General features: G+C 42.9%; 1 protein-coding gene across 2 annotated transcripts in view; it reads right to left on the bottom strand.

The window, feature by feature from the left end:
• The window catches only part of LOC134587202 (general transcription factor IIH subunit 5), a 948,377-nt gene that overhangs the window by 667,319 nt on the left and 253,498 nt on the right, over window positions 1–27,560 (bottom strand). For both annotated transcript variants that reach the window (XM_063443405.1, XM_063443404.1), the window contains exon 4: window positions 16,982–17,118. In XM_063443405.1, the coding sequence (XP_063299475.1) occupies window positions 16,982–17,118 (137 nt within the window). The remainder of the gene's footprint in view (window positions 1–16,981; window positions 17,119–27,560) is intronic.

Consider the following 27,560-nt stretch of genomic DNA (forward strand, 5'->3'; position numbering starts at 1 on the left):
CAGAACAGTTGACTATGCGGTCTGGTCTGTTACACACAGAGATGTTATGTTTTCAGGTGATCACCTCCCCTTCTTCCTCTGTAGTACTAGGTTATCATTGGTTATGTCTGAATAAGCCCACTATTGACTGGAGACAATATTATCATGGAGTGATATGTGTCAGGAGAAATTTAAAAAAAAGATTAAACCTGTTCATAACATTAATGTTCCAGCTACTCCACCACTGTCTACAGACATACCCTTCTCTTACATACACCTTGAGGTGGTGTTTGATAGGAGGGAGGCAGACAGATTGCCACCTTATGATTGTGCCATAGATCTCCTACCTGGTCCCTGGGAAGACAAGGGATAAACAAAGGAAGGATTTATCCCTTGTCTTCCCAGGAGAATACCATCAGGGATTAGTATATTAGAAATTCATTAGCTAAGGGTTTTATACATAGTTCTTCCTCTCCAGCCAGGGCTGGTTTCTTTTTTGTATCCAACAAAGAGGGAGACCTACACCCCTGCATAGACTATAGAGGGTTGAATCTTGTCTAAGGTTCAGTCAGCTATCGTAAAATCTTAGAGTAATCTCTGGTCAGAATCCACTGAGTCTGTGCATGTATATTGCAAGCAGCTACAAAAGAAGAGATATCTGTATTCAATGTAGGCCACCAAACATATTTCTGTGCTCTTTGCTTCAGGGCTAACGTTTTTATCAAATACTAATTTGCAGCTAATTACCCATGAACCCCAAAAAAGACAGCCAGCATCATGCACAACTTCATTCCTCCCTTTAAAATATTGCTGAAGTTCAGTGCAAACTACATTAGGCCACCCACATTGAACAAAAGACAATCTCCTGTAACCTATAATTAAAGCATGTATAAATAGTAGTGATTGTCCCAAACGGTTCGCTGGCGAATAGTTCCCGGCGAACATAGCTTGTTCGCGTTCGCCACGGATGGCGAACATATGCGATGTTTGGTCCGCCCCCTATTCGTCATCATTGAGTAAACTTTGACCCTGTACCTCAGTCAGCAGACACATTCCAGCCAATCAGCAGCAGACCCTCCCTCCCAGACCCTTGACCCATTGAGATATATCCACCGAGGATTTTTAGGATTTAAAGCATTTTTTGGACACTGACACATTGTATCCTCTCTACAGTTTGTCTAATAAAGTTACAGTGTATCACTGTTTGTTAGGATACATATCTATCTAGTGTCTCCAATATTAATATGCTTTCCCTATAGATACCTTTTTTATCTTTGGACATATCTATAGGTATATGTTTGCATCAATTAGTGTTCTTTTTCAAACACCAGGTTGATTGGGAGCTTCCCCCTTTTCTCTTTTTAAAGGGGAGCTATCCAATCTGTATATCTCTCTGCAATTCTTATGTAAATATTGGGGTTCAAGCCCACATTTAGGTGGAACTGGTACCACCATCCTGACCCTTTACCCTAGTCTCTGATCCAACAGTCTGTGGATCAGGGACGACGGGATTCAATACATAGCTTTCCTACTTATTATACATTATCCTCCCATAGCCAGTAACCTATGTTTATTATACAGTATCCATCCCATAGCCAGTAACCTGTGTTTATTATACATTATCCCCCCATAACCAGTAACCTGTGTTTATTATACATTATCCCCCATAGTCATTTATCGTTGGACCTAGGCAGCATGATGTCTTAGGCCGGCCCAGAGAGTGAGTGAGTGAATAATATAATATAATATAATATATTAGTAATATATGTAAATTGGGTTCATGCAAAGAGGGTGAAAAGGTATTAAAGAAAAATACACTTATTGCATCAAATTTACAAAGCCAAACTTTTAAAAGCTTTCCTCATTTCTTTCTCGGGATGAGGAATATATCAGTTGTAGACTGGGGATTTCCATCTGCCCAATCTTTTAATAATATGCACTGGAGTGTCAGTGTTGAAGGAGACCGAAGCTGCCCCTATTCTAAATGAAAGACCCGAGACATGGATACAACCCAATCTTAGGAGTAGTGTTCTAATGTAGAAGATGAATTTAGCCGTAGTCAGAGGGATTCAGTGAGAGTAGTGGTGAAATGTGTGTGGCATGACTGAGTGTGGGTAAGAGTCAAGTATTTTAACTGGGGACTAGTTCTAGGTGGGATAAAGTTGTATAGCGGATGGATGAGTAGTTTGGTTCGTTTTAGAGGTTTGTAGAGAAAGTATATAGTGATCATGATTTTTAAGGTGGTCTCAAACAAACATAAAATGCTATATAAAATTTGTGGGAATATCTAATAGTCATGTACAGTAAATCAGAGAGGGCTCAGAATATCGAACCATCGATCGGTAACCTGGATGAAGTAGGGGGTCTATCTGTTTTATTAAATACGTGATAATATGCTTTTAATGGGATAGGACGTTAGGAAAGGTGTGTGATTGGGATAAGTGGTTGTGGCTGTATTTACCTTATCCTGGGACCAACCTGGCTCCTAAGCTTGAGCCGCGCGTGGCTGGATCACTCCTGCCTCCACACAAGCCGCATGCGGCTTGATCTCTGCAGTGATCGGTCACGTGGCCCGCCTGGCACTAGGAGCACGGCTCGAGTCACGAGCTCACTCTGAAAGGGGCAGGGGGAGCCAAAAGTTGATTCAGGCTCCCATTGGCCCACGTCATTCCAACACCCCCACACACAAACGTTTTGTGGGCGTAGGCATGACGTGGACCAATTAAATGTTAAAGGATTTTTAAACTTCCCTAGCCCTATCCACTTTGTCCTATCGTGGTTTCTGTGTCACTACCCTTTAGTGCGTTCCTTGATCTATTTTGTTTATTTTGGTATTGACCATGGCTTTGTTCTTGACTCTGAATTTATCTTTAACCCTTTCCTGTCTTGTTTGCCCGTGTGACTGATTACCATCTACCTGACTCTGGCTTGTTCTCGTTGTGGCAAAACCGACCTCGCCACGTGTCCTTGGAGGGGGCTGATTGCCCGCCTCTTGCCTTTGGACTATGGACCAGACTTTATGGGAATGTGATACCCCAGATAGCCATACCATGGAGCCTATTCATATAATGAAAGACTATGGGAAAGACTTTAGCTCCATGGCAATTGTACTGTGTGAGTAGGATCTGCGCGCTATTCGGTAGTTTTGTGCGTGCAGATCCCAGCTATCTGGGGATAGGTGAAATGTCTGTGTGTTATGTGTAAATGTGACTTTATGTATTTTAAAGTGTTTTATGTTGTTTTGCAACCATGTGGTTAATGGAGTCTGCCTTTAGTCCTGGGTAATTGGATTACTTCTCCAATTAACTCCAGGGCAGAAGGGAGGAAACCAGGGTGCATTGTGGGGATGTTTTTCTGCCAGCCAGAAAGGAACAAAAGATACTTTTAGTAACTTTTGAACCCCTGGTCGGATTCATGCCATTTTTTAATATGTTGTTCCCCTGAATGGATTGATTGTGGATATGTATTTTTATGTGAATGTGATGTATGGTTTTAAAGTTATGAAAGTTGTGTAAAAGTATATTTTACACTGTATGCATAATGGGATTATGTGTCACACTAAGGGGAGGGGATGTGTGGGAGGTAACATCTATGTCATTGGTTCTTTTATGCCTCCCCCTGGGTGTGGCCTGTATGTGTGAGTTGGAAATAAAAGCCAGGCTGGATGAGCCAGTCCAGAGTTCCTGTTTTACCCTCAAAGTGATGTGTCGTCTCATTATTGGGGGGAAGGATTTATTGCATGCTGTTCCAGTTGACTGCTAGGAGTACAAGCCTATTCGTATGGTTCCTATTCAATGGTCTACAGCATTCATATGCTTGGGAGAATTTAAAAGGTTTCTCGGATTCGGTGATTGTGGTGTCTGCCAGAGTGCTTGGAGTCCTCAGGAAGCACTAGGGGCATCCATTAACGGAGGTACTCAGTCGGGGTGCCAGGCGATCCGTTACACTCGTTTTCGTAGTCTCTCTGTTACCATGACCTCGTCTCGTTTCTGATTACGCTTTATCCCTGTCTCACGTTTAGTCTGGCCATTCTAAGTCCAGGTAATAAGTTATATCCTAGTCTTCTCCCTTGCTATCCTAAACTCTGCGTGTTGGGGTATTACATCATGACATTATGATAGGACCATGGGTCCTGCAGGTTTAGGACAGCAAATGGCCTCCTATGAGGCAAGATTTTAAGAACAGTATCACCGTATGGACCAGATTGCCCAGGCCCATCAGACACTTTTGTCCAGAAATGCTTATTTGGCCCCTGAGACACTGGTATGTGTACCATCTCAACCCGTACCTCCCATTCCAGAGGCATCTATCCTGACTAGAGATGTCCCGAATAGTTCGCTGGCGAATAGTTCCTGGCGAACATAGCGTGATCGCGTTCGCCATGGATGGCGAACATATGCAATGTTTGGTCCGCCCCCTATTCGTCATCATTGAGTAAACTTTGACCCTGTACCTCACAGTCAGCAGACGCATTCCAGCCAGTCAGCTGCAGACCCTCCCTCCCAGACTCTCCCACCTCCTGGACAGCATCCATTTTAGATTCATTCGGAAGCTGCATTCTTTTTTTTTTTATTATTTATTTATTTATTTTTTTAGACAGAAATGTTATATTGGAGCATGCTAGACTGAACATGCGTATATCATGGCTAGTTGCACTGAGGGTATGAGTATATAGCAGTACATTGTTGTGAAAGATGGCTGTCATGTTTAGGGTGTAGCTTACACGTTATCAACTGTGTATTTATATCAGCAGCTCCACCACTAGTTATAAATCAAGTGTGAGTCGCCCCATGAGATGAGACTAGTGAATAACATAATACATGAACGGTTAAGGTAAAGGCATGTAAGGAACTACGACAAACTCTTTAGGAGGTGAAATAATGACATGTTTCAACGCTTGCTACTTTACGATTAGTTAATGTGCAGAGAGCAGTTCATGTGATCAAAGGCATGGTGTGGAGGATCGGCTATAGTGGGACATGCTTGGCAGGCTGCTGTTTACTGCTTGTGCTCATCCAATCCCTTCTGGGCGCCAGGTGCAGACCCTGGGAGTCCCTGATACCTGGAACAACAAAGGCAAGTCTCTGGCTGAGTGCCGGGTTCGCGCCTTGAGGTGGTGGAAGCTTGTTTTGTCGGGTGGTCGGATCTGTCCCAGTGGTGCTTCATGTCCGGTGCAGGATTGTGGTGGCTTATGGTGGAGGTGAGTGCTTGACGTGGGGCAGGCTCTGCATTTCTGTTTGTGCCACCGGTACCGTCTTCAACGCCTTTTGCGTTGGTGGATTTTAATGGGGACTGCTTCGCTTAGCTGTGGTGGAGCTTGTTGGGGCTGTGGTCGAGCTTGTTGGGGCTTCCTGCATGTTATTTGCTTCCAAAATTGATTAAAGAGCCTGTCCAGCTTAGACTCAATATCCTGCCTTGCTTTGCTGGTACCAGGAGGACAGGCGGCTGCCGCCATATTGGGAGAGTCGCAGATGAGTATGTCAGCCTGGGTGGCTGTGCTCTGTGCGTCCATTAGCTCCAGACAGCCTCTCAGGGGTGGACCGGGATAACCCCTACTGGTCCGAGGGGGGGTAACGGAGCTCCTGCCGGGAAGTAGCTGCTCCTGGGCATCCCAGGATCAGCTGATCGGCCGCCTCTCCTGCCCGGTGAGAACCAGGCCACACTTGCCCCACGGAGGTAAGTAAGACGCTGTCGAGTTGCTGACCGCTATTAAGCATGTCGGGTCAGTCAGGTAGGAGCAACATTGCTGGGTCATCCCCTTCTGGGGTGAAATTTGCTTGTTGATAGCTGCCTAAAGTGAGATATTGAGGGAGCTCACATGAAGTGCGTCTTTCCTCCATGACAGCTAGGCCCCGCCCCCCGGAAGCTGCATTCTTAGTGAGAGGAGGGACAGTGTAGCTGCTGCTGATTTAATAGGGAAATCGATAGCTAGGATAGTGTATTCAGTGTCCACTACAGTCCTGAAGGACTCATCTGATCTCTGCTGTAAGGACAGCACCCCAAAAAGTCCTTTTTAGGGCTAGAACATCAGTCTGCTTTTTTTTTTTTTTCTGTGTAATCTAATTGCAGTTGCCTGCCTGCCAGCGTGTGTGTGAGGCTCACAGCGCCCACTTGCCCAGTGCCACCACTCATATCTGGTGTCACAATAGCTTGCATTTAAAAAAAATATATATATAGCATTTTTTGACTGCAATATAATAGCAGTCAGTTTCCTTCACATGTGTGCGTTTCAGGGCCTGCCAGGGCACAGTGTCACACCAGTGCAACTCATATCTGGTGTAACAGCAGTGTACATTAAAAAAAAAAAAAAAAAACTAGAAATTTGACTGTGAAATAATAGCACTCAGTTTCCTTCACACGTGTGCGTTTCAGGGCCTGCCAGGGCACAGTGTCACACCAGTGCAACTCATATCTGGTGTAACAGTAGTGTACATTTAAAAAAAAAAATACAGGGGGCTTGTTGTCACCTTTCGGGGACCCTTGGTGTTTTACGTGGCTGGGTGGAGGAAGAGACCTTCAATGACATTAGTGAGGACAAGGAACGGGACATGGCTAGCTTGGTATCCAACCTTGTGCAAATGGGGAGTTTGCGGTTGTGCAAATGGACTATTTGCGGTTGTTTGCGGTGCGTTAAACGGGGAGTTTGGTCTGTCACTGTGAAGCGTGCGTAACCCTTACACTACCTGATTGATACAACATCATACCTGATGTTTTAAAGCACGTTATTCCAAACAATTTAGGAATGTTAGGTGATTTATGCCCTTTATGGATTAAAACCAGACTCTGCATCAACTATGTAATTTTCCATGGGAGTTTTGCCATGGATCCCCCTCCGGCATGCCACAGTCCAGGTGTTAGTCCCCTTGAAACAACTTTTCCATCACTATTGTGCCCAGAAAGAGTCCCTGTGGGTTTTAAAATTCGCCTGCCTATTGAAGTCTATGGCGGTTCGCCCGGTTCGCCCGTTCGCGAACATTTGCGGAAGGAAAATTTTATGTTCGCAACATCACTAATAAATAGCAATCACCTTCAAATTTTGATTTAAACGCTAAGGAGGAGTTTCAATTATTTAAGAAGATGCTGCCATGTGATGTACCACTGGCAATCTTTAAAACGTATTATTATTATTATTATTATTATTATATCTAAAATGCCAACAATATTCCACAGCGGTGTACAATGGGTGGAATAACAGACATGTATTTGTAACCAGACAATTTAGACAAACAGGAACAAGAGGGGTTGAGGGCCCTGCTCAATGAGCTTACATGTGTCAGGATCGGGACAGGGATCCAACACGCAGGGTACAAAGAGTGGAAAGGTACGTATACCGGGCCTTAGAATGGCCGGACTAACGTACCGAGAGTAATAGAGAATAGTCAGAGACAAGCCGAGGTCGAGGGAACGAGAAGACAGATAAGCGAGAGACAAGCCGGGTCAAGGGATAACAGAGAAGCAGGGTAGTACAACAAGCCGAGTCAAAACCAATAGAGCAAACTAGAATACCAGAGCACTGAGTGACTAGTCAAGCTAGAACCACGACAGGGCAATGAGCTGAAGTGAGAAGTAAGCTTAAATACCCTGGCTCCGGATAGTAGACCCGCCTCCGACAAGTACCGATTGGATATCGGACACTTGAGTGACAGGTCGCTCGTGATAGCGTCATGACGTCACGTATTGAGCGTCCCGCTAGAAAAGGACGTGGATTCCTCGCGGTCGGTGTTTAAGTGACTGGATGAACCGCGAGGAACGAAGGAAACAGCTCGTTTGGAGGGATAAACTACTAAGTCTCTACCTCTTTTAGAGGTAGAGGCCTCAGGTACCCTGACAGTACCCCCCCTCTCAGATACGCCCACCGGGCGGAAGGAACCGGGACGAGATGGGAAGCGGAGGTGAAATGCTCTGCGAAGGCGAGAAGCATGAACGTCCTCCTGAGGTACCCAACTCCTCTCCTCAGGACCATATCCCCTCCAGTTGACCAGATATTGCAATTTTCCCCTTGAAATTCTGGAATCAATGATGGAGCTGACCTCGTACTCTTCCCGACCCTCCACCTGAACAGGACGAGGTGAGGAAACCTTAGAGGAGAATTTGTTGCAAATGAGAGGTTTCAACAAGGAGACATGAAAAGAGTTAGGAATGCGTAAGGCAGGTGGCAGAGCAAGGCGATACGCAACCGGGTTGATACGAGTGAGAACCCTGTAAGGACCTATGTAGCGCGGAGCAAATTTCATAGATGGAACTTTTAGGCGAATATTCTTAGTGCTCAGCCACACCCTATCCCCAGGAACAAAGACCGGAGCCGCTCTTCTATGCTTGTCAGCGTGTTTCTTGAACAACGAGGAATTATGTAACAGAATTTGCCGAGTCTGATCCCATAATTTCTTCAGGTTGGCGACATGATCATCAACCGACGGTATCCCCTGAGAAGAGGAAACCGAAGGAAAAATTGAAGGATGAAAGCCATAGTTCATGAAGAAAGGGCTAGAGCGAGTTGAATCACAAACAAGGTTATTGTGTGCGAACTCCGCCCAAGGAATCAGACCGACCCAATCGTCCTGGTGTTCGGAAACAAAGCAACGTAGATACTGTTCGATCTTTTGATTGGTACGTTCAGCAGCTCCGTTAGACTGAGGGTGATAGGCAGAGGAGAAGTTCAATTTGATACCCATTTGAGAACAAAAGGATCTCCAGAAACGTGAGACAAATTGAGAACCTCTATCAGAAACAATCTCCGAAGGAATCCCATGTAGGCGAAAAACCTCTCTCGCAAAAATCTCCGCCAATTCAGGAGAAGTCGGAAGTTTAGGTAATGGCACGAAATGGGCCATCTTAGTAAATCTATCCACCACCGTGAGAATAACAGTCTGTCTCTTAGAAGCAGGCAAATCAACGATAAAGTCTATGGACAAACAGGACCAAGGTTTCTCAGGAATGTCCAAGGGGTGTAACAGACCAGATGGAGATGCATGAGGTTGTTTAGTCTTGGCACAAGTCTCACAAGCTGCGACGAACTCCTCAATATCTTTTCGTAGTGAAGGCCACCAGAAATCCTTGGATATCAGAGAGTATGTCTTGCGAATACCAGGATGACCAGCTACTTTACTTTCGTGAAAACATTGTAAGAGCTCCAGTTGGAGTTCAGGAGGAACAAAGTTTCTTCCCTCAGGAGTGTTTCCGGGAGCTAGATGTTGTGACTTCAAGATCTGGTCAAGTAGCGGAGAATGAATTTTGAGACTGGTATTAGCAATAATATTGCATTTGGGTACAATGGAGGACAAAAGTGGTTCAACTGAAGCAGAAGGCTCATATTGGCGAGATAGCGCATCGGCTTTAGAATTCTTTGAGCCAGGTCTGTAAGTCAGAACGTAATTGAAATGGGTAAGAAACAACGACCAACGAGCCTGCCTGGAGGACAAACGCTTGGCCTCACCGATATAAGACAAATTTTTGTGGTCTGTTAGAATGGTAACAGGATGTAATGTACCTTCCAATAAATGTCTCCACTCTTTCAAAGCCTTGATAACCGCTAGTAATTCTCTGTCACCAATGTCATATCTGCTCTCAGTACCGGACAATTTTTTAGAGAAAAATCCACATGGATGTAATGGTTTATCAACACCCAACCTTTGAGATAGGACAGCACCTAAACCAGTCTCTGATGCGTCTACCTCAAGTAGAAAAGGCAGGGAAGTGTCGGGGTGAACTAAAATTGGAGCGGAAGCGAAAAGCTCCTTGAGAGTTTTGAACGCAAGAAGAGCTTCAGTAGTCCAATTCTTAGTATCAGCCCCCTGTTTGGTCATATTAGTGATAGGTGCGATAATGGAAGAATAGCCCTTAATAAAGCGCCTATAATAATTAGAAAAACCAATAAATCTCTGTACGGCTTTAAGACCTTTGGGTAAAGGCCACTCTAGAATGGATTGGAGCTTATCCGGATCCATCTTTAATCCCTCCCCAGAGATCACATAGCCGAGAAAGGTTACATGGGTTTGATCAAAGCTACATTTCTCCAACTTGCAGTACAAGCCATGCTGGAGAAGCTTGTGCAAAACCCTCCTGACTTGCTTGTGATGAGTCTCAATCTCACTAGAATGTATGAGTATATCATCTAGGTATACAATGACGCAATCTTGCTGAAATTCCCTAAGAACCTCATTTATCAGATCCTGGAATACAGCTGGTGCATTGCATAACCCAAAAGGCATAACAGTATATTCATAGTGGCCATATCGAGTATTGAATGCAGTCATCCACTCATGTCCCTGCTGGATTCTCACCAAGTTATATGCCCCTCTGAGGTCTAACTTGGTGAAAATTGTAGAGCCCTTCAAACGATCGAAGAGTTCGGTGATCAAGGGAATCGGGTAGGCATTTTTAATGGTTATCTTATTTAGGCCTTGATAATCAATACAAGGTCTCAAAGAACCATCCTTCTTTTTAACAAAAAAAAATCCAGCCCCGGCAGGGGAGGAGGACCTCCTAATGAATCCCTTGTCTAAATTTTCGTGAATATACTCCTCTAGAACTGAGTTCTCTTTCGTAGATAACGGGTATACATGACCTCTGGGCGGCATGGTACCAGGGAGTAGGTTAATTTTGCAATCAAAGGACCTGTGTGGGGGTAAGGTATCGGCTTTCTTTTTGTCAAATACAGTCTTTAAATCTAGATACTGAGACGGAATTTGTGTCTCTGTAGGATTGTCAGAGTTAGCCGATGTGTTGGTTAAGCCGAGAGGTAAGACCTTCCGCAAGCATTTTTCTTGACAATTCTGTCCCCACGAAACTATCTCCCCTGACTCCCAATTAATAATAGGGTTATGTCTCCTCAACCAGGAGTACCCCAGGACTATGGGAATAGACGGAGAAGAAATGAGCAGTAAGGATATGTCCTCTCTATGTAGGATGCCAACAGTTAAGTTAATCGGTATGGTCTCATGGAAAATAACAGGCTCAAGTAACGGTCTACCATCGATGGCCTCAACAGCCAGTGGTGTCTCTTTTAACTGGGATGGAATAGCATGCTTGGCAGCAAAACCCTGATCTATAAAGCTCTCAGCAGCTCCAGAATCGATTAGTGCCATAGTCTTAACTACTCCCTTTTCCCACTTTAAAGAAACGGGTAACAGAAGCCTGAGCTCTTTGTAGTTGTGAATAGAGGACAAAGTAGAAACACCCAAGGCCTGTCCTCTAGAGAAACTTAGGTGCGAGCGTTTCCCGAACGATTAGGACAATTTAGGCGTAAATGACCTCTGACTCCACAATACATACATAAACCCTCCCTTCTCCTGTACTGTCTCTCCCTCTCTGTGAGATGAGTACTGCCTATCTGCATAGGTTCAGAAATACGTAAGTCCTCGAACTCAGAATTTTGAAAGGTAGGCGCTAGTTTAAAGGAGGGTCTACGGGTCCTATCTCGAGTGTTCTGCCTCTCTCTTAGGCGTTCATCAATACGAGATATAAAAGAAATTAAATCCTCCAAATTTTCAGGGAGTTCTCTAGTAGCGACCTCGTCAAGAATTACATCTGATAACCCATTCAGAAACACATCTATATAAGCCTGTTCGTTCCACTTAACTTCTGCCGCCAAGGACCTGAACTCTAGTGCATAATCCACAAGTGTTCGATTGTCCTGTCTAAGGCGCAACAGTAATCTAGCTGCATTGACCTTTCTACCAGGAGGGTCAAAAGTTCTTCTAAACGCAGCTACAAAGGCATTATAATTATAGACTAGTGGATTATCATTCTCCCATAAAGGATTGGCCCATCTCAGAGCTTTCTCAATGAGTAAAGTAATAACAAATCCAACCTTCGCTCTATCTGTAGGATAAGAGCGGGGTTGTAATTCGAAATGGATGCTAATCTGGTTCAGAAAGCCACGACACTTCTCCGGTGACCCGCCATAACGTACTGGTGGGGTAATACGGGAAGAAGCACCTACAGTGGCTACCTCTAGACCTGAGACTGCAGGAGAAATAGAAGGAGTACGTGTCTCCTCAGGTGGATTACTAGCACGAGACAAAAGTGCCTGTAGTGCCAAAGCCATCTGATCCATCCTATGCTCCATGGCGTCAAACCTGGGATCCGAAGAACCAAGCTGACTGTTTGTACCTGCAGGATCCATTGGCCCTGTCGTAATGTCAGGATCGGGACAGGGATCCAACACGCAGGGTACAAAGAGTGGAAAGGTACGTATACCGGGCCTTAGAATGGCCGGACTAACGTACCGAGAGTAATAGAGAATAGTCAGAGACAAGCCGAGGTCGAGGGAACGAGAAGACAGATAAGCGAGAGACAAGCCGGGTCAAGGGATAACAGAGAAGCAGGGTAGTACAACAAGCCGAGTCAAAACCAATAGAGCAAACTAGAATACCAGAGCACTGAGTGACTAGTCAAGCTAGAACCACGACAGGGCAATGAGCTGAAGTGAGAAGTAAGCTTAAATACCCTGGCTCCGGATAGTAGACCCGCCTCCGACAAGTACCGATTGGATATCGGACACTTGAGTGACAGGTCGCTCGTGATAGCGTCATGACGTCACGTATTGAGCGTCCCGCTAGAAAAGGACGTGGATTCCTCGCGGTCGGTGTTTAAGTGACTGGATGAACCGCGAGGAACGAAGGAAACAGCTCGTTTGGAGGGATAAACTACTAAGTCTCTACCTCTTTTAGAGGTAGAGGCCTCAGGTACCCTGACAACATGCTAGAGGGAGGGGGTATAGTGACACAAAAGGTAAGGGTAGAGTAGAAAAGTAGGTTGCTAGGATAGTATTCACTGAGGGCATAGTGTTTTGTTTTGATGGCAGTTGCAGGAGAGGAATCAGGGTGCAGGGAGAAAACACTGTTCACAGTTTAATTGATACTTTCCTGAAGAAGTAAGTTTTCAAAGATTTTTTGAAGGAGTGAAGATTGGGTGAAAGTCTAACAGAGAGGGGAAAGGAAAGGACCTCTTGGACCTTGCTGACATAGCAGAACTACAGCCTGATCTGACCCACCTGGCTAACCTGGAGTGGCAGCTTGAGCAGGACTACAGGTGACTACTCAATGGACTTCGCAACCCTGGGAGAGAAGTGTTCCGTCCTTCCTCTCTAGTGGCAGTGGGAGTTCATGGGAACCAAGACAACTGTTCTCATTACCCATCGGCAGTGTGAGTTATTAGGAGGGGAGACAACCGGTCTCGTTCCCCAGCAGCTGAGCGAAATCCAGGGGGAAATGGGTGATAAACAGGCTGGCGGGCAGGACTGTAGGTGCTGGCCGGGGACAAGTACTGTTGTGGACAAGGCACTAATGGACTATGTGTCCCCTCCTCACAGCAGCAAGCTGACCCGTGTGAGTCATGCTGCAGCTGCCGGAGGTTGACCAAGGGGAGATGTGTGGCAGACCGCCATCATTGAATATCATGGCCACTGCTCGCTCGTGAATTTCCCTCTTTATATTATGTGTGTTTTCCCATATATTTCTATGCATTTAGTGTATTGTGCCTGTATATGCAGCTGTGGGTCAACAAAGGGGGGGGGGGGGGAGGTAGACGGAGCACCTTTGTAAAGTAGAGTTAAGTGAAGTGTATTGCTCTGTGCCTCTCCACCTCCCCCTTCTTTTTGTGAATGCATGGTCTGCCTGTATCTCTCCCCCTTCCCCCTCCCTTTTCCTGTCACAGCAAGACGTGGATACAGGGACGCTGCCAGCTCAGGTTGCAGGGGCTGCTGTGTCCCTGTCTCATCCTCTCCCATCAGCTCTTGGCAGTGAAACCCCTGTTGTTTTGTGTTGGAGACCCCATGTAGGGGTCTGTGCGTGAAAAACCTTGTCTGAAGAAATAAAGAGGCAGTCAGAGTTGTACCTCCAGAACTGTGTGTCATCCAGTTACTGGGGGGAGGGGGGGTGGAGAGCGGGCATGGATGCTTACACACAGCATTCCTAAATACTTCCTGTATACAGCCATGAAATGTTCAAGCTTCCTTTATTGCCATTTTTTTTTTTAATTGAGAATGTCTTATCTCTTTGCTCTGTTAATAGCCTTCTAGACCTTGCAGGAGCCTTATGAGTAAAGTTCAATTTACAGAGCAGGAGATAAAAACATTTAAAGTTAACATATGATTGAAAATGAAACTATTGTGTTCATGCAGGCTGTTTAATTCATAGCCAGGAGAGGTGTGGCGAGGGCTCCATGGACAGCAACAAATGTGATTTAACTACTGAATGTAAGAAAAATTAGTAGTGAGACTGCAGGGGCATGATCTATACACCAAAACTGGTTCATTAAGCTAAAGTTGTTTTTGTTACTATAGTGTCCATTTAAGATGCTGTTGTGTATGAAATAACCTTTTGAACGTGTAAAATGGAAAATAGTGGTTTATGATCTGGCATTATCTGCCATAAATGTAAATGTGGAAATTCTTCACATCCCAGAATATTGCTAGAACTTCCTGGTCAATCTGGGCAAAAAAATTCTCAGCTGCAGTTAGATATTTAGGGGAAAGAGACACAGGACGTTCACAACCATCAGGCATAATGTGTGAAAGTACTGCACCCAAACCATATGGCAAATTGAGTATTCAAATACCTTGGTACACAATTAACTCCAAGCCCACTGGTTTTTATCTAAAATACAGTAGTAGTGCATATACACTGATCAGCCACAACATTAAAACCATGGTGAAGGTAAAGCGAATAACATTATTATACTATGAAGCGAAAATACTTATGAACAAGCATCAGTAATCACGATAATACAACAAAATAAGGAATCTTTTAGGGTACTACATTGAAATAAGAAATATACTTCACAAAATATTAAAACAAACAAAAATGAAAAGAAACAGGTCAAGGCAAATAGAGCTCAAGAATGAACACCTAAAAAGTAAAATCTATGACTATTGAAACTGATACAAAACCAAAAAATGTAATATAAAAACAATAATAATAGAGTACATTGTTAACCCCTTAACGACGCTGGACGGAAATTTTCCGTCGAGGCAGACCTACCCTTAAGGACGCTTGACGGAAAATTTCCGTCATTTACTAAAGTTAACGCCAGATCGCCGCGATCGCGGCGATCGTGGGGTTAACGCTGTTGCTGGGTGCCTCGGCGTTTGAGGAAGCCCAGCATCAGCCAATAGCGCTGTCCCAGCACATGTGATCGCTGTGACAGCCAGTCACAGCGATCACAGTGCTGCTGGGATTTCCTGATCCTCCTCCCTCCACCTCTGTGTGTGTTTAGAAGTGGAGAGAGACGGATCGGTTGAAATTTTGTGTCCCTGACAGACACAAAGTATTTAAAAGTTTAAAAAATCCCTTTACTTCCTTTCCCTGTAAAAATTAACAAGGGTTTAACCCTTTGATCACTGGCAGCAGTGATCACAATACTGATCACAGTACTTTACTGAGATCAGTTTTTTTTTTTGTAACCCTCAGGGGTTAACTTTATTTTATTTTAAACCCTCAGGGGTTAAATATATTTAATTTATTTTTTGTACTATTATTTTCAGTTAATTAGTCAGCTGGGGTGGATTGAAGCTAGGGGGAATTGGGGAATCTAGCATTAGTGTAGCTAGGAAGCTGAAAAGTTTTAGAAAGTTATTAAAAGTTATTAAAAGTTTGTAAAAGTTTGTAAAAGTTTATAAAATCATAAAAAAAAGTGAAAAAAGGAAAAAAGAGGAAAAAAAAGTAGTCAAAATACCCTTAAATAAATAGCCTGTGATGTCTTCTTTATATAAATATATACTTTTGTGTAGCAATTTTGTTTTCTGTGACAGCTGTCAAACTTACAAGTCAAACATACCAACTTCTAAAAGATTTTCACATTTAAATTTTATATTACTCCTTGTATTTTGTGACCTGTAACTTTTAAAATAAGCTGAAATCCTTTACATATTATGCACTTTGAAAAACAAGACACCTAAATGAATTTATTTTTAATTACTTTTCCTAAGCTGGACATATTATACACACACTATTATTGCCAAAACTGTGAAAAATATATATTTTTTTTTCATTTTTTTTCATTTTTTATGTTTTTTTAATAATAAATTAGATTTTATATATGTATAAGTCACATCAAAGTAAAGCCCATCTTGTCCTTTAAAAAACGATATATAATATGTGTTGGTTCAATAAATGAGAGCGATGCAAATTGCAGTTGAACACAAACAGCAGAAAATGCAAAAATAGCTTGAGTCCTTAAGGGTATGTCCAGCTTCTGAAGCTGCGTCCTTAAGGGGTTAAAGGAACACTATAGTCACCTAAATTACTTTAGCTAAATAAAGCAGTTTTAGTGTATAGATCATTCCCCTGCAATTTCACTGCTCAATTCAGTGTCATTTAGGAGTTAAATCACTTTGTTTCTGTTTATGCAGCCCTAGCCACACCTCCCCTGGCTATGATTGACAGAGCCTGCATGAAAAATCAAACTGCTTTCACTTTCAAACAGATGTAATTTACCTTAAATAATTGTATTTCAATCTCTAAATTGAACTTTAATCACATACAGGAGGCTATTGCAGGGTCTAGCAAGCTATTAACATAGCAGGGGATAAGAAAATCTTAATGAAACAGAACTTGCAATAAAGAAAGCCTAAATAGGGCTCTCTTTACAGGAAGTGTTTATGGAAGGCTGTGCAAGTCACATGCAGGGAGGTGTGACTAGGGTTCATAAACAAAGGGATTCAACTCCTAAATGGCAGAGGATTGAGCAGTGAGGCTGCAGGGGCATGTTCTATACACCAAAACTGCTTCATTAAGCTAAAGTTGTCCAGGTGACTATAGTGTCCCTTTAATGAAGTGAGTTTGGCAAATCAATACTATTGATTAAAACTTTTCAAATGCAATCATTACATGTATCACTTTTTATGTTGTTTTTTTAACTATAGGAAAATCACACTGGTTAAGCAATTAAACTAAAAATCAATAATAGCATAATTATTTACCAATTATAGTTCTTTTTTTACTAAAGAGTATGATAGGAATCACTATAATACATGACAACAGCATCCAAATAAGTGTCTTACCTTGCAAATCATTCTGCTCAGCTGAACCCGAATACACGTAAATGTAAGATTTCAGTTTCTCCTGCTTTACTGCTTGCGTATCAAGAGTTACAGATCTTCTCAAAGAATGAGTTTGATATGTTACAAACATGCATCCCCTGGTATTAAGATAAAATAAAATGAAGGTTTATAAAAGACACAAAAAGTGGGCAAGTGGCGCTAAACAGTATATATATAGAAATATAAACGTATGTCCCAGTGCGTCTAAAACCAAACCAGTGTTTTCGTCACCCTAAAAACACTTACATACATACAGTTGGATAAAAGAAGAGGAAGTTTTGTGCACACAGTGGATAAATGGTACTAAAATCTGTAATATATAAAAAACTATCATAGGGCAATATGCATATAACCAATATATAATGTAAAGGTAACTTGGAGCACTCACAATCTAGAGAGCCATATAAGTCGGATCTCTACTGTAAGGGTGTGTAGAATACTCAAATTCCGTCTGGATAAAATCAGGAACCAAAATAAAAGTATAAATAAAATCTTTATTTTAAATAAAAGATAAATAAGCACAACGCGTTTCGACCACTCTCTTGGTCTTCCTCAGGTGCAATAATGGTACATACCAATGACATGTTTATATAGCTTATACAAAATAAAAAACGTGTAAAATCCAAAAACCCGCCCATCAAAGTCCATATAAGGTGATTCTGGTCCTTATTCCCCTTCTAAAATGGAGTCCTTGTTCTATCAAGTCTATGCCAGTTGACCTCCTCACTATGGGCGTGTTTTTTAGATGTCCATGCCCGACCATATGACTTCCGACGGTAAGCCGGGACATCACTTCCGGTTACCGTCACCTTAATAGAGACTTCCGGTATTGTGTTGAAAGGACATAATTTCCGGTTCGCGTCATCTAAATAACGTCACTTCCGGTTCGCGCCATCTGAATAAAGGGTGGAACAATTTTTCTTTCTGAAGATATGATTGGCTACTTGCATAGAGTCCATAGCAAGTGGCTAAATATGACTCATAATTGGCATAGAAGAAAAAGGAGAGGGCAAGGAAAAAAAGCACCTTTTTAGTAAATAAATACAATACATAATTAAATATAAAAATAAGACATAATAAAATGATATATGTATATAGAAAACTCATTAAGCATTAATGAGCAGCATAATAGGCATCAAAAAGTAGGTTCAAAATTGTTTAAAATGATAATAAAAAGGGATGAACATTAATCAATAGTGCAAAAAACATTAAATACAAATCAGAGTTTAAATGGTACTAGAAGAGTGCTGACAGATTAGATTATAAAATGGGACCAATGTCAAAATCTAAATTTAACCCCTTTGGGTGTAGTGTTTGTAGGTCAAAAATCCAGGAACTTTCCTTTTTACGAAGGTTTAAGACGTCACCACCTCTCCAATTATTTGAAACCTTTTGAATAACCATAAACTTTGGGTCTTTGGGATTGGACTGGTGTATTTCTAAAAAGTGTTTGGATACACTATGGTTCTGATATGTTCATTTATATGGATTTTTAAAGATCTAGAGGTTTTCCATATATATTGTAGACCGCATTTACATTCGAACAGGTAAATTAAATTTTTTGATTCACATGAAATGAAGGCAGGTACAGAATATTGTCTTATTGTTTGTTAGTTACAGATGAAAGGTTTCTTTCTTTTTCTTGTTGAAACTGGTACTTTTACAGGCATTACAGTTTCCACAGTGGAAAAAAGCCTTTTTGGTTCTTTGACCAATCATCTATAAATGTTTGTTTTTCTTCCCCATTTATATAACTGGAGGTTAAAATTTGCTTTAAATTCCTAGCACCTCTAAAAATAAAGTTTGGCTTCTGTACCAGAAATTCTTTAATGTCATGTTTCTGCTGAAGAATATGCCAGTTTTATCGATGGCCTTTTTAAGGATACCTATGTTACTTGAATAATTAAAAATAAAAGGAATTTGATTAGATTTTGGTGTCTCTTTTTTTTTTCTTTATATTTGAGTAAATCTGGTCTTGCAATAGCGTTCACACTTTTTAGACTATTTGATAGTGCATCTTCTTTATAGCCCTTTTGTAAAAAGTTTTTTTTTTTTTTTTTAAATCCGGATTGTTCGTTAAAATATTTTTGTTCTGAGCAATTTCGTTTCAAACTTAGGAATTGACCCTTTGGTATATTACATAGCCAAGAGTCACAGTGGCAACTTTTCATATCAATAAAACTGTTAATATCAACTTGTTTACAAAAAAAAGCTGGTTTTGACCTGATTATTGGAAATAAAAATGTTAAGATCCAAAGTCTATTGAGGTAGAACTGATGTTTTTAGTTAATTTAATTCCCCATTCGTTGAGTTTAAGATAGTAAAAAAATAAATGTAATTCAAGCTCTGTCACTTTCCATACCATAAAAACATTATCTATATATCTTTTATAGAGGACCAAGTTTGCCCCATATTTATGTCCTTGGTAAATAAAAGTTCTCTCCCAAAATGACATGAAAAGATTGGCACACCTTGGGGCAAACTTGGTCCCCATAGCTGTTCCTCGAATTTGAAGATAGAAATCATTCTGGAACCAGAAATAATTATTGGTTAAGATCATAAAAATCCCTTTAATTAAAAATTCAATTTGTACTTCTGTAAATTCCCTGGATTCTTAAAGATAAAACTCGACAGCTTCAAGCCCCCTTTGATGTTCAATAATAGTGTATAGACTCGTCACGTCACATGTGACTAAAAAATATCCTTCTTCCCACTTAAACTCGTTTGAAATATTTAAAAGACTCATTGAATCTTTTAAATAGGCTGGACAGGATTTCACGAGTGGTTGGAGGAGGTAGTCTTTGTATTGAGATAGCTGGGTTAAAACTGAATATATTCCTGAAACGATTGGTCTTCCAGGTGGATTATCTAAACTTTTATGAATTTTGGGAAGAATGTAGATTATCGGTATTTTAGGGTGTCCAACTTTAGGAAAAGAAAGTTTGTTTTTATTTAAAACATTGTTATCAGCTCCTTCTTTTAGAAGATTATAACATGTTGTTATTATTTCCATAGTAGGATTTTTATTTAATTTTTTTATATGTATCTACTTCATTTAGCTGTCTTTCAATTTCATTAAATATATATCTTTATCCAAAATGACTACTCCTCCACCCTTCTCAGCGGGTTTTACTACAATTGAGCTCTTTTGTTTCAATTCTTTAATAGCCTCTCCTTATAGGTCAGATTTTGATCGTATTTAGTGAGAGGTTTTATTTTATATAATTCATCTAAACATGCTTTTTCAAACACTCTCATACTTTTTTTTTATGGATAAAACTGATTTTTTTCTTAAACTCTGTATGTTTAGTCATGTTATCATCATTAGTCATCTCTAAGGTTGCTTCCTGTTTCTTTCCATAAAAAAAAAAAAAATTAAGACAGTTTTCTCAAATCTATTAATATCTATAAAAGCTTTGAATTTATTTATTGGACAACTTGCTGCAACTTGGGTTAAACTGTAGCAGAACCCCTCTGTCTGTCCAACACATTTCCTTTATAATTTTTTATTTGCACATAAAAGGTTTTAGTATGGACTTCTATTAGACTTTGTATAGGAAGGTGTACCCCTTCCCCGTTTCCTGTCCTATTGTTGTCCTAACGTTGTCCCAGGCACACTGCCAGACTAGTTGGAACTGGTTTGGGCTGGAAAGCCATGCTTCAGTGGTCCTAAAGGGAACCCACCTAACTTTTTAACCACAATAACACCCGAACCCCTTGTCCGATCAGGGTGATTTTTGAATATGTTATCCACCCAGATCAGGGCTATCAGGGGATACCATATATAGGGGTGTACCCTATGTATTTGGTGTACATCTAGAACACCAAAATAGGGAAGTAAGCTATGCCGCCATCGAGAAAGAATGCCTGGCGGTGGTGTGGGCCCTCAAGAAACTACAGCCTTACTTATATGGACAACAATTTGCCTTGCTCACAGATCACAACCCATTGATGTGGCTAAACCGGGTGTCAGGGGACAACGCTAGACTACTGAGATGGAGCTTGGCACTACAACCCTTTGATTTCACCATCCAGTATCGCCCAGGGAAACAAAATGGTAACGCCGACGGGTTGTCCAGACAGACAGAACTCGAGAAATGATCTGTGAGCACTCCTCCGGACATCCCCAAGCCGATCCGTTGGGATCAGACTGTGTATGCCGGCTTGGTTCTGGGGGAGCATTGTGGCAGAAGCAGCCACAAGAGACTTTTTTACCTTGATTATTGCCTGTATTTGAATTGTATGTAATAATGTAATCGGTTCCCGAACCAGAACTCTTAGCCGGTTCGGGAACCGATTGAAGTACCGAATGAGAGACCACCCTACTATGGTCGTGTGCCTCCCATTGCAAACCCTGGTAAAGGGATGTTCCTGAACAAGAGATATTTCCTATCATACCTCCAGAATGCCTCATTGCCACCACAGTTTCCGAAGTGTCTTCTCCACTTTTCTGTGCCATAATAGCAGATCAAACTCAGGCACCCATGGGAAAACCTCAGGATAAACTGTATGTGTCACCACCGCTAAGAAAGAAGGTATTTGATTTATTCCATGATAACCTCACATCAGGTCATCCTGGAGTCCATAAAACCCTCTCTGCTATCTCCAGGAGGTTTTGGTGGTCTTCTCATAGGAACGATGTCAAAGATTATGTGGGGGCATGTCAAATATGTGCCGTTTCTAAAGTTCCTCCTAGATCACCAACTGGACTGTTACAACCACTGCCCATACTAATGCTCCATGGACCCATTTAGCCATGGATTTCATTGTGGATCTACCCAGTTCAAACGGGTTCAATACAGTCCTTATGATCATCGATAGATTCTCGAAGATGACACATTTTATTCCACTTAAAAAATTACCATCTGCTCAAGATCTAGTTCAGATATTCTTGAGTGAGATCTTTCGGTTGCACGGTGTATCCAAAAGCATAGTGTCTGACAGAGGTACCCAATTTATTTCTAGGTTTTGGCGTTCCTTTTATAAACAATTGGGCATCGAACTCTCCTTTTCTTCAGCATATCATCCTCAAACAAATGGAGCAGCAGAGAGGGCTAATCAGTCTTTAGAAGCATATTTACGTTGTTTTATCAATGCCAATCAGTCTAACTGATATGAACTCTTACCCATGGCTGAGTTCGCCAGGAACAATGCGACTCATGAATCTTCTAATCATAGTCCATTCTTTGTAAATCAGGGTTATCACCCCACTGTTTTCCCTTCTGGATTCTCAGACACGGACATTCCTGCTTTAAACACCCGTTTAGAATCTATTCATGATACTTGGGATTCCGTTCATTCAGCTCTGCAAAAGGCTTCGTTACATGCGAAGGTCCAAGCTGACAAGAAACGGGGTGCCAATCCGGTCTATCATCCAGGTGACAAGGTGTGGCTATCCACACGACATATCAAACTTAAGGTTCCTTCCATGAAATTTGCCCCTCGGTACATAGGTCCTTTTTGAGTCATCCGACGTATCAATCCAGCGACCTATTCCTTGGCACTTCCTGCTCATATGAGGATTGCCAATACGTTTCATGTATCTTTACTCAAGCCCCTTACTTGCAATCGATACACTAGGATATCCACACCTCCTCCGCCCTTGGTAGTGGGTAACCAGGAGGAGTACGAAGTTCGTTCTATAATGGATTCCAAAATGTCCAGGGGTATCTTGTTGACTGGAAGGGCTATGGTCCCGAGGAACGTTGTTGGGTTCCTGCTGACCGGGTTCATGCGCCCCGTCTTGTCCGGTCGTTTCACAACCGCTTTCCTCTTAAGTCGGGTCCTTCCCGCCCGGTGAGCGGTCTTCGAGTGGGGGTACTGTTGCGGTCGCCGGCCCGCCGAGTCACATGGCCGTGCCCGACCGGCACAGCCTCGCCGACAACACGAGCTTACCTGCTCGTCGGCGAGCCAGCAACCGTTCCCCCAGGTCTTCCGGGCATCACGGCCAAATCCAAGATGGCGCTGACCGCGTGGTCGCGTCTATCACTAGCCCCGCCTCCGGAAATTATACTAACGTGTGCGTGACGTCACGACGTCAACGCACACGCACGTTTTGGGGTCAGAGGTCGCCCTCTGACCAATCAGAGCAAAGAGAGGGATATTTAAATCCCTAACTCACCCCAGTACCTTGCCCTGTCGTGGTTTCCGTTTCCTGATTTCCTGACAGTGCTCTATATTCGTGTATTTGATTTCCTGGTATCCTGATCTTGGCTTTTCCCTGGTTATTCTGAATTCTGGTTTCCCTGACTTGGCTTGTGTTTACGGTATTGTGTATTTTCTGGCTTCCTTGACCTCGGCTTTCCCTTTGACCATTCTCTGTCTCTAGCGTATTAGTCCGGCCATTCTAAGGTCCGGTTTACGCTCTGTCCTTTTATTTTTCCTTTCTTTGTATATGTATAGGTTTACATAGATTCTGCATGCTGGACCACACTAGTAGTCGTGACACTACCGAACAACCAGGTCCCCCAGGAGAGGAGCGTGGCACTAATTGACCTCCCTATCGTTATTCACACTGCCTTAATTGCCAACCGCACAAACTAACTGGGTAATCCCTGGGCCATCTTTACATACGAATGCACCAGCGGTGTTTGGTTGTCAAGTGTCTGGAACCCAAATCGGACACTCGAAGACACGAACACCGCAGAGACTTCCATCCTCGCACAAGTTTGTGGTAAATCAAGGGAACAGAGTGGCGTTCGGTGAAAAGAGTAATACTAATGAGGGGAATCATACGAACAAAGACACAACCCATTACGTTATACATTTCCGTGCACTTCAACCCCACGAATGGAGACCGTCCGCACAGCCAAAACGCATTGCACTATCCTCTGCTTACACCTCGTGTGCGGTTGGTAAAACTAAGACATACATAAAACTTTCGAACCCCTGAACTGATCTGGGTGATTTTTCAGTATGTTGCTCCCCCAGATCGGGGCTATAAGGGGATGTTGGACTGTATGATATGTTTTTGGGGTGTTTTCAGAAAAGTGTAAAAAGTATGATTTTTCTGTTTTGAGATAATTGAGTTGATACAGTAATTAACTCAATTATCCCCTGAACAGAGGGGAGGGATTGTATACAGTGTATGGGAGTGTCATGTAAATGAACTATGTTTTTACTGGTCGTTGCATAATTTTATCGGTGCCCCACAAGGTCCACCTTTGGGGCAAAACTTGCATAAATGGCCAGCCTGGCCATTAAAGGATCAGTTCTGCTCCTACTACTGAGTGTCGTCCAGTTATTGGGAAGGGTGATGGGATATTCATATAACATATTGTATTTCTGCCTGCTGTCCTGAAGTAACCTGCATGTTCCTGAGTAGCTGTTGGAGTGACCAGTGGAGAATAAGCCCTGCTACCATTGCTCTCCGCTACAGAATTACTGGCGATAATTACACTAAAAACTAACAGTTACAGTGATCTAAATGGGAAAAGTATATATATCTATGTTCCTAAAAATATAAGAGAATTGCCTCCATAATATAAGAAATATTTTTAATTTATTTTAAGAGGGCATTTTCCTTACTTCTATGGAGCATATGGGATTTAATTAGAAAATAAGAGATTTTTTAGAAAAGGAATATAAAGAGACCAAATTAGAAGAATCTAGAACAGATATCAGAACGAAGGAAAGAGTACAATTGTTGCAATTTAAAGATAAAACTATCCGTTCAACAGATTAGGTCTCTTTTATCTGCGATTTCAATATAGAAAACAGAAAAATCAGAGGGGTTGTAACAACATTTTGGCCTGTACTCCTACATGACCCAGTTTCAAAACTATCTTCCCCAACCAACCGACTTTTATACATAGTGGAGTTAATAATTTAAAAAAGTTTTATTAAAGAGGAAAAAGACCAACCCTCATGTTTTAATATAAAAGGAAAGAAGAGGGTTAGCGCTTAAAAACAAAACAAAACAAAACAAGGCTGCAACTTTAAAAAGGGAATCCCTCAAAACCCTTTAAACACAAATAAGTAAAATAGAGATAAAAGCTGCGCCAAACTGTTACGACACTCACCGCCAGGTAGATGAAGCCGCCGTTTAGTAGATAATCCCTTTTCTCCAGAAATGCAGTTTTAATCCAGCCGATCGTCAAACTCCCGAACGGAGCATACGAACGCAGCAACTCCCGATCAGCAATTCAGTCGAACTCCTTCCACAGCTAGAAATAACGAAAAGTACTGTCCCAATAAATCCCTCCACAAACGAGACCAAGCTCCGTCTTGAAGGTTCAATGGGGGCTACCTGCCTGGTATTTATGCGGGTCTCCACAAGGTGGACACTCCCCTAGGGGACCTTGTGGAAGACTGTACAATATATTGGACAGTAGCCAATCACAGTGGCTTCAACATAAGCCCTTCCCATCTTACCCATAAATCCTTCTTCTCTATCCCGGAGATAATTGGGAAGAAACCTAATTATCTCCCAGGATAGAGACAATCGCCATTTTAAAATACAATGACAAAAATACAATACCGAATAAAAAGGGTTTGTGCAATGTATCCCCAGATAGCCTGGATCTGAGTGCATATTTCTACTGAATAGCGCTCAGATCCGATGTACCTAGTCCAATCGCCATGGAGTCAAAGTCTTTCATAAGTCTTTCGGTATATGAATGACTCCATGGGACGGCTATCTGGGTAAAGTCCATACGAATGCTATAAAACTCCTGAACTGACCGGTGTTCGTATGCCTCGACGAAATAGAAGGTGGGCGGCAACTTCCAGCGGTGTTTGGTAGATAAAGTGTCCGTTTTTAGTTCCATAGGATTTGCACCGAACACCGCTGATTCTTCTCGTGTCCCAAAATGGCCACCGCCTCGTGGTCGGCATACGAACGACGACCACCCGTACGAATGGAATGGAGAGGTGTCTGCGGTTAACCACAACATGCTAATTGGGGCCAAGAGGTTAAGCAGCAGCACACTCCTCTCCTGGGTGGCAGTTTGTTCAGCAGTTTCATTCGGTAGTTCAGTATCACACGAACAGGGGCATACGGACAGGAAATCCAACGAAATTAAGGCAAACAGACGAACCAGCAAGCAATATAAGTCCATACAGATGGATCTGTCACACGGCTCCCCCCTTGTGGAACACTCCAGCAGACCCGGCTTGACCCTTCGACGGGATGACCGGATTAAGCGGTAGCAAGGACGTCGGTTTGCCGGGATAATACATCTGCATTCCCATTCTGCTTACCGGGTCGGTAGCTGATGGTGAAGTTATATGGTTGTAAGGCTAAACTCCACCGTAGCAGTCTACCATTGTCTCCGGAGACCCGGTTAGGCCAGACAAGGGGATTGTGGTCCGTCACAAGGGAAAATTCCTGTCCATACAAATAGGGGCTTAACTTTTTCAATGCCCAGACCAGGGCCAAGCATTCTTTCTCCACTGCCGCATAACTCACTTCTCGGGGTAACCGCTTTCTACTGAGATATGCGAAAGGGTGCTCTCCTCCATCTTCCCCGACCTGGCTCAGCACAGCCCCCAGTCCATACATGGAAGCATCTTTGTGTACGAGAAAACGTTTGTTAGGGACTGGGGCAGCCAGGACAGGGGCATTTACAAGAGCCTGCTTAAGTGCTTGAAACGCAGCTTCACAAGCTGGAGACCACAGGACCTGCTTAGGGAGATTTTTCTTTGTCAGGTCAGTCAGGGGCTTAGCAATAGAGCTGTAGTCTGGGACAAAGCATCTCTAATACCCTGCTGTCCCTAGGAAGGCTAATACTTGGGTCTTAGTGATAGGTGTGGGCCAGTTGGCTACTGCCTCTATCTTAGCTGGCTCCGGTCTCTGGCTCCCACACCCCACTCTGTGACCCAGGTATTGCACTTCAGCCATGCCTAGATGGCACTTTTCTGGCTTCAATGTCAGGCCAGCGGCCCGAATTTTGTCCAGAACTACCCCTGCATGCACCAGGTGTTCCTCCCAGGACCCACAGTAGATTGCAATGTCATCCAGGTATGCACAAGCAAATTCCTGGAATCCATCGAGGAGTCTATCCACCATACGCTGGAAGGTAGCCGGGGCATTCTTCATCCCAAATGGCATGACCTTAAATTGGTACAAGCCAAATGGGGTGACGAAGGCCGACTTGGGGATAGCGTCCTCGGCCAGGGGAATCTGCCAGTAGCCCTTACACAGGTCTATGGTGGTCAGATAGCGTCCCCTGGCAATGCGATCTAATAATTCGTCTACCCGGGGCATCGGGTAGGCGTCAGTGGTGGTCCGCTCGTTGATCCGCCTGTAGTCCACACAGAACCGGGTGGTCCCATCTTTCTTAGGCACCAGGACTACAGGCGAAGCCCAAGGGCTGAGTGTTCGATGACCCCAAGCTCGGTCATCTCCTGTATCTCCTTCCGCATTCCTTCTCGGACTGCTTCAGGGATACGGTAAGGGGGCTGTCGCAGGGGGTTCTGTCCAGGGGTCTCTACCTTATGTACAGCTAGGGTAGTGTAGCCAGGCTCTTGGGAGAACGTCGCCTGCTTCTCCCACAGGAGCTGTCTTGCCTGTCCCTTCTCTGTGGGGCTCAACCTGTCC

The sequence above is a fragment of the Pelobates fuscus genome, chromosome 2 (assembly GCF_036172605.1).
Source record: "Pelobates fuscus isolate aPelFus1 chromosome 2, aPelFus1.pri, whole genome shotgun sequence".
Taxonomy (NCBI): Eukaryota; Metazoa; Chordata; class Amphibia; order Anura; family Pelobatidae; genus Pelobates; species Pelobates fuscus.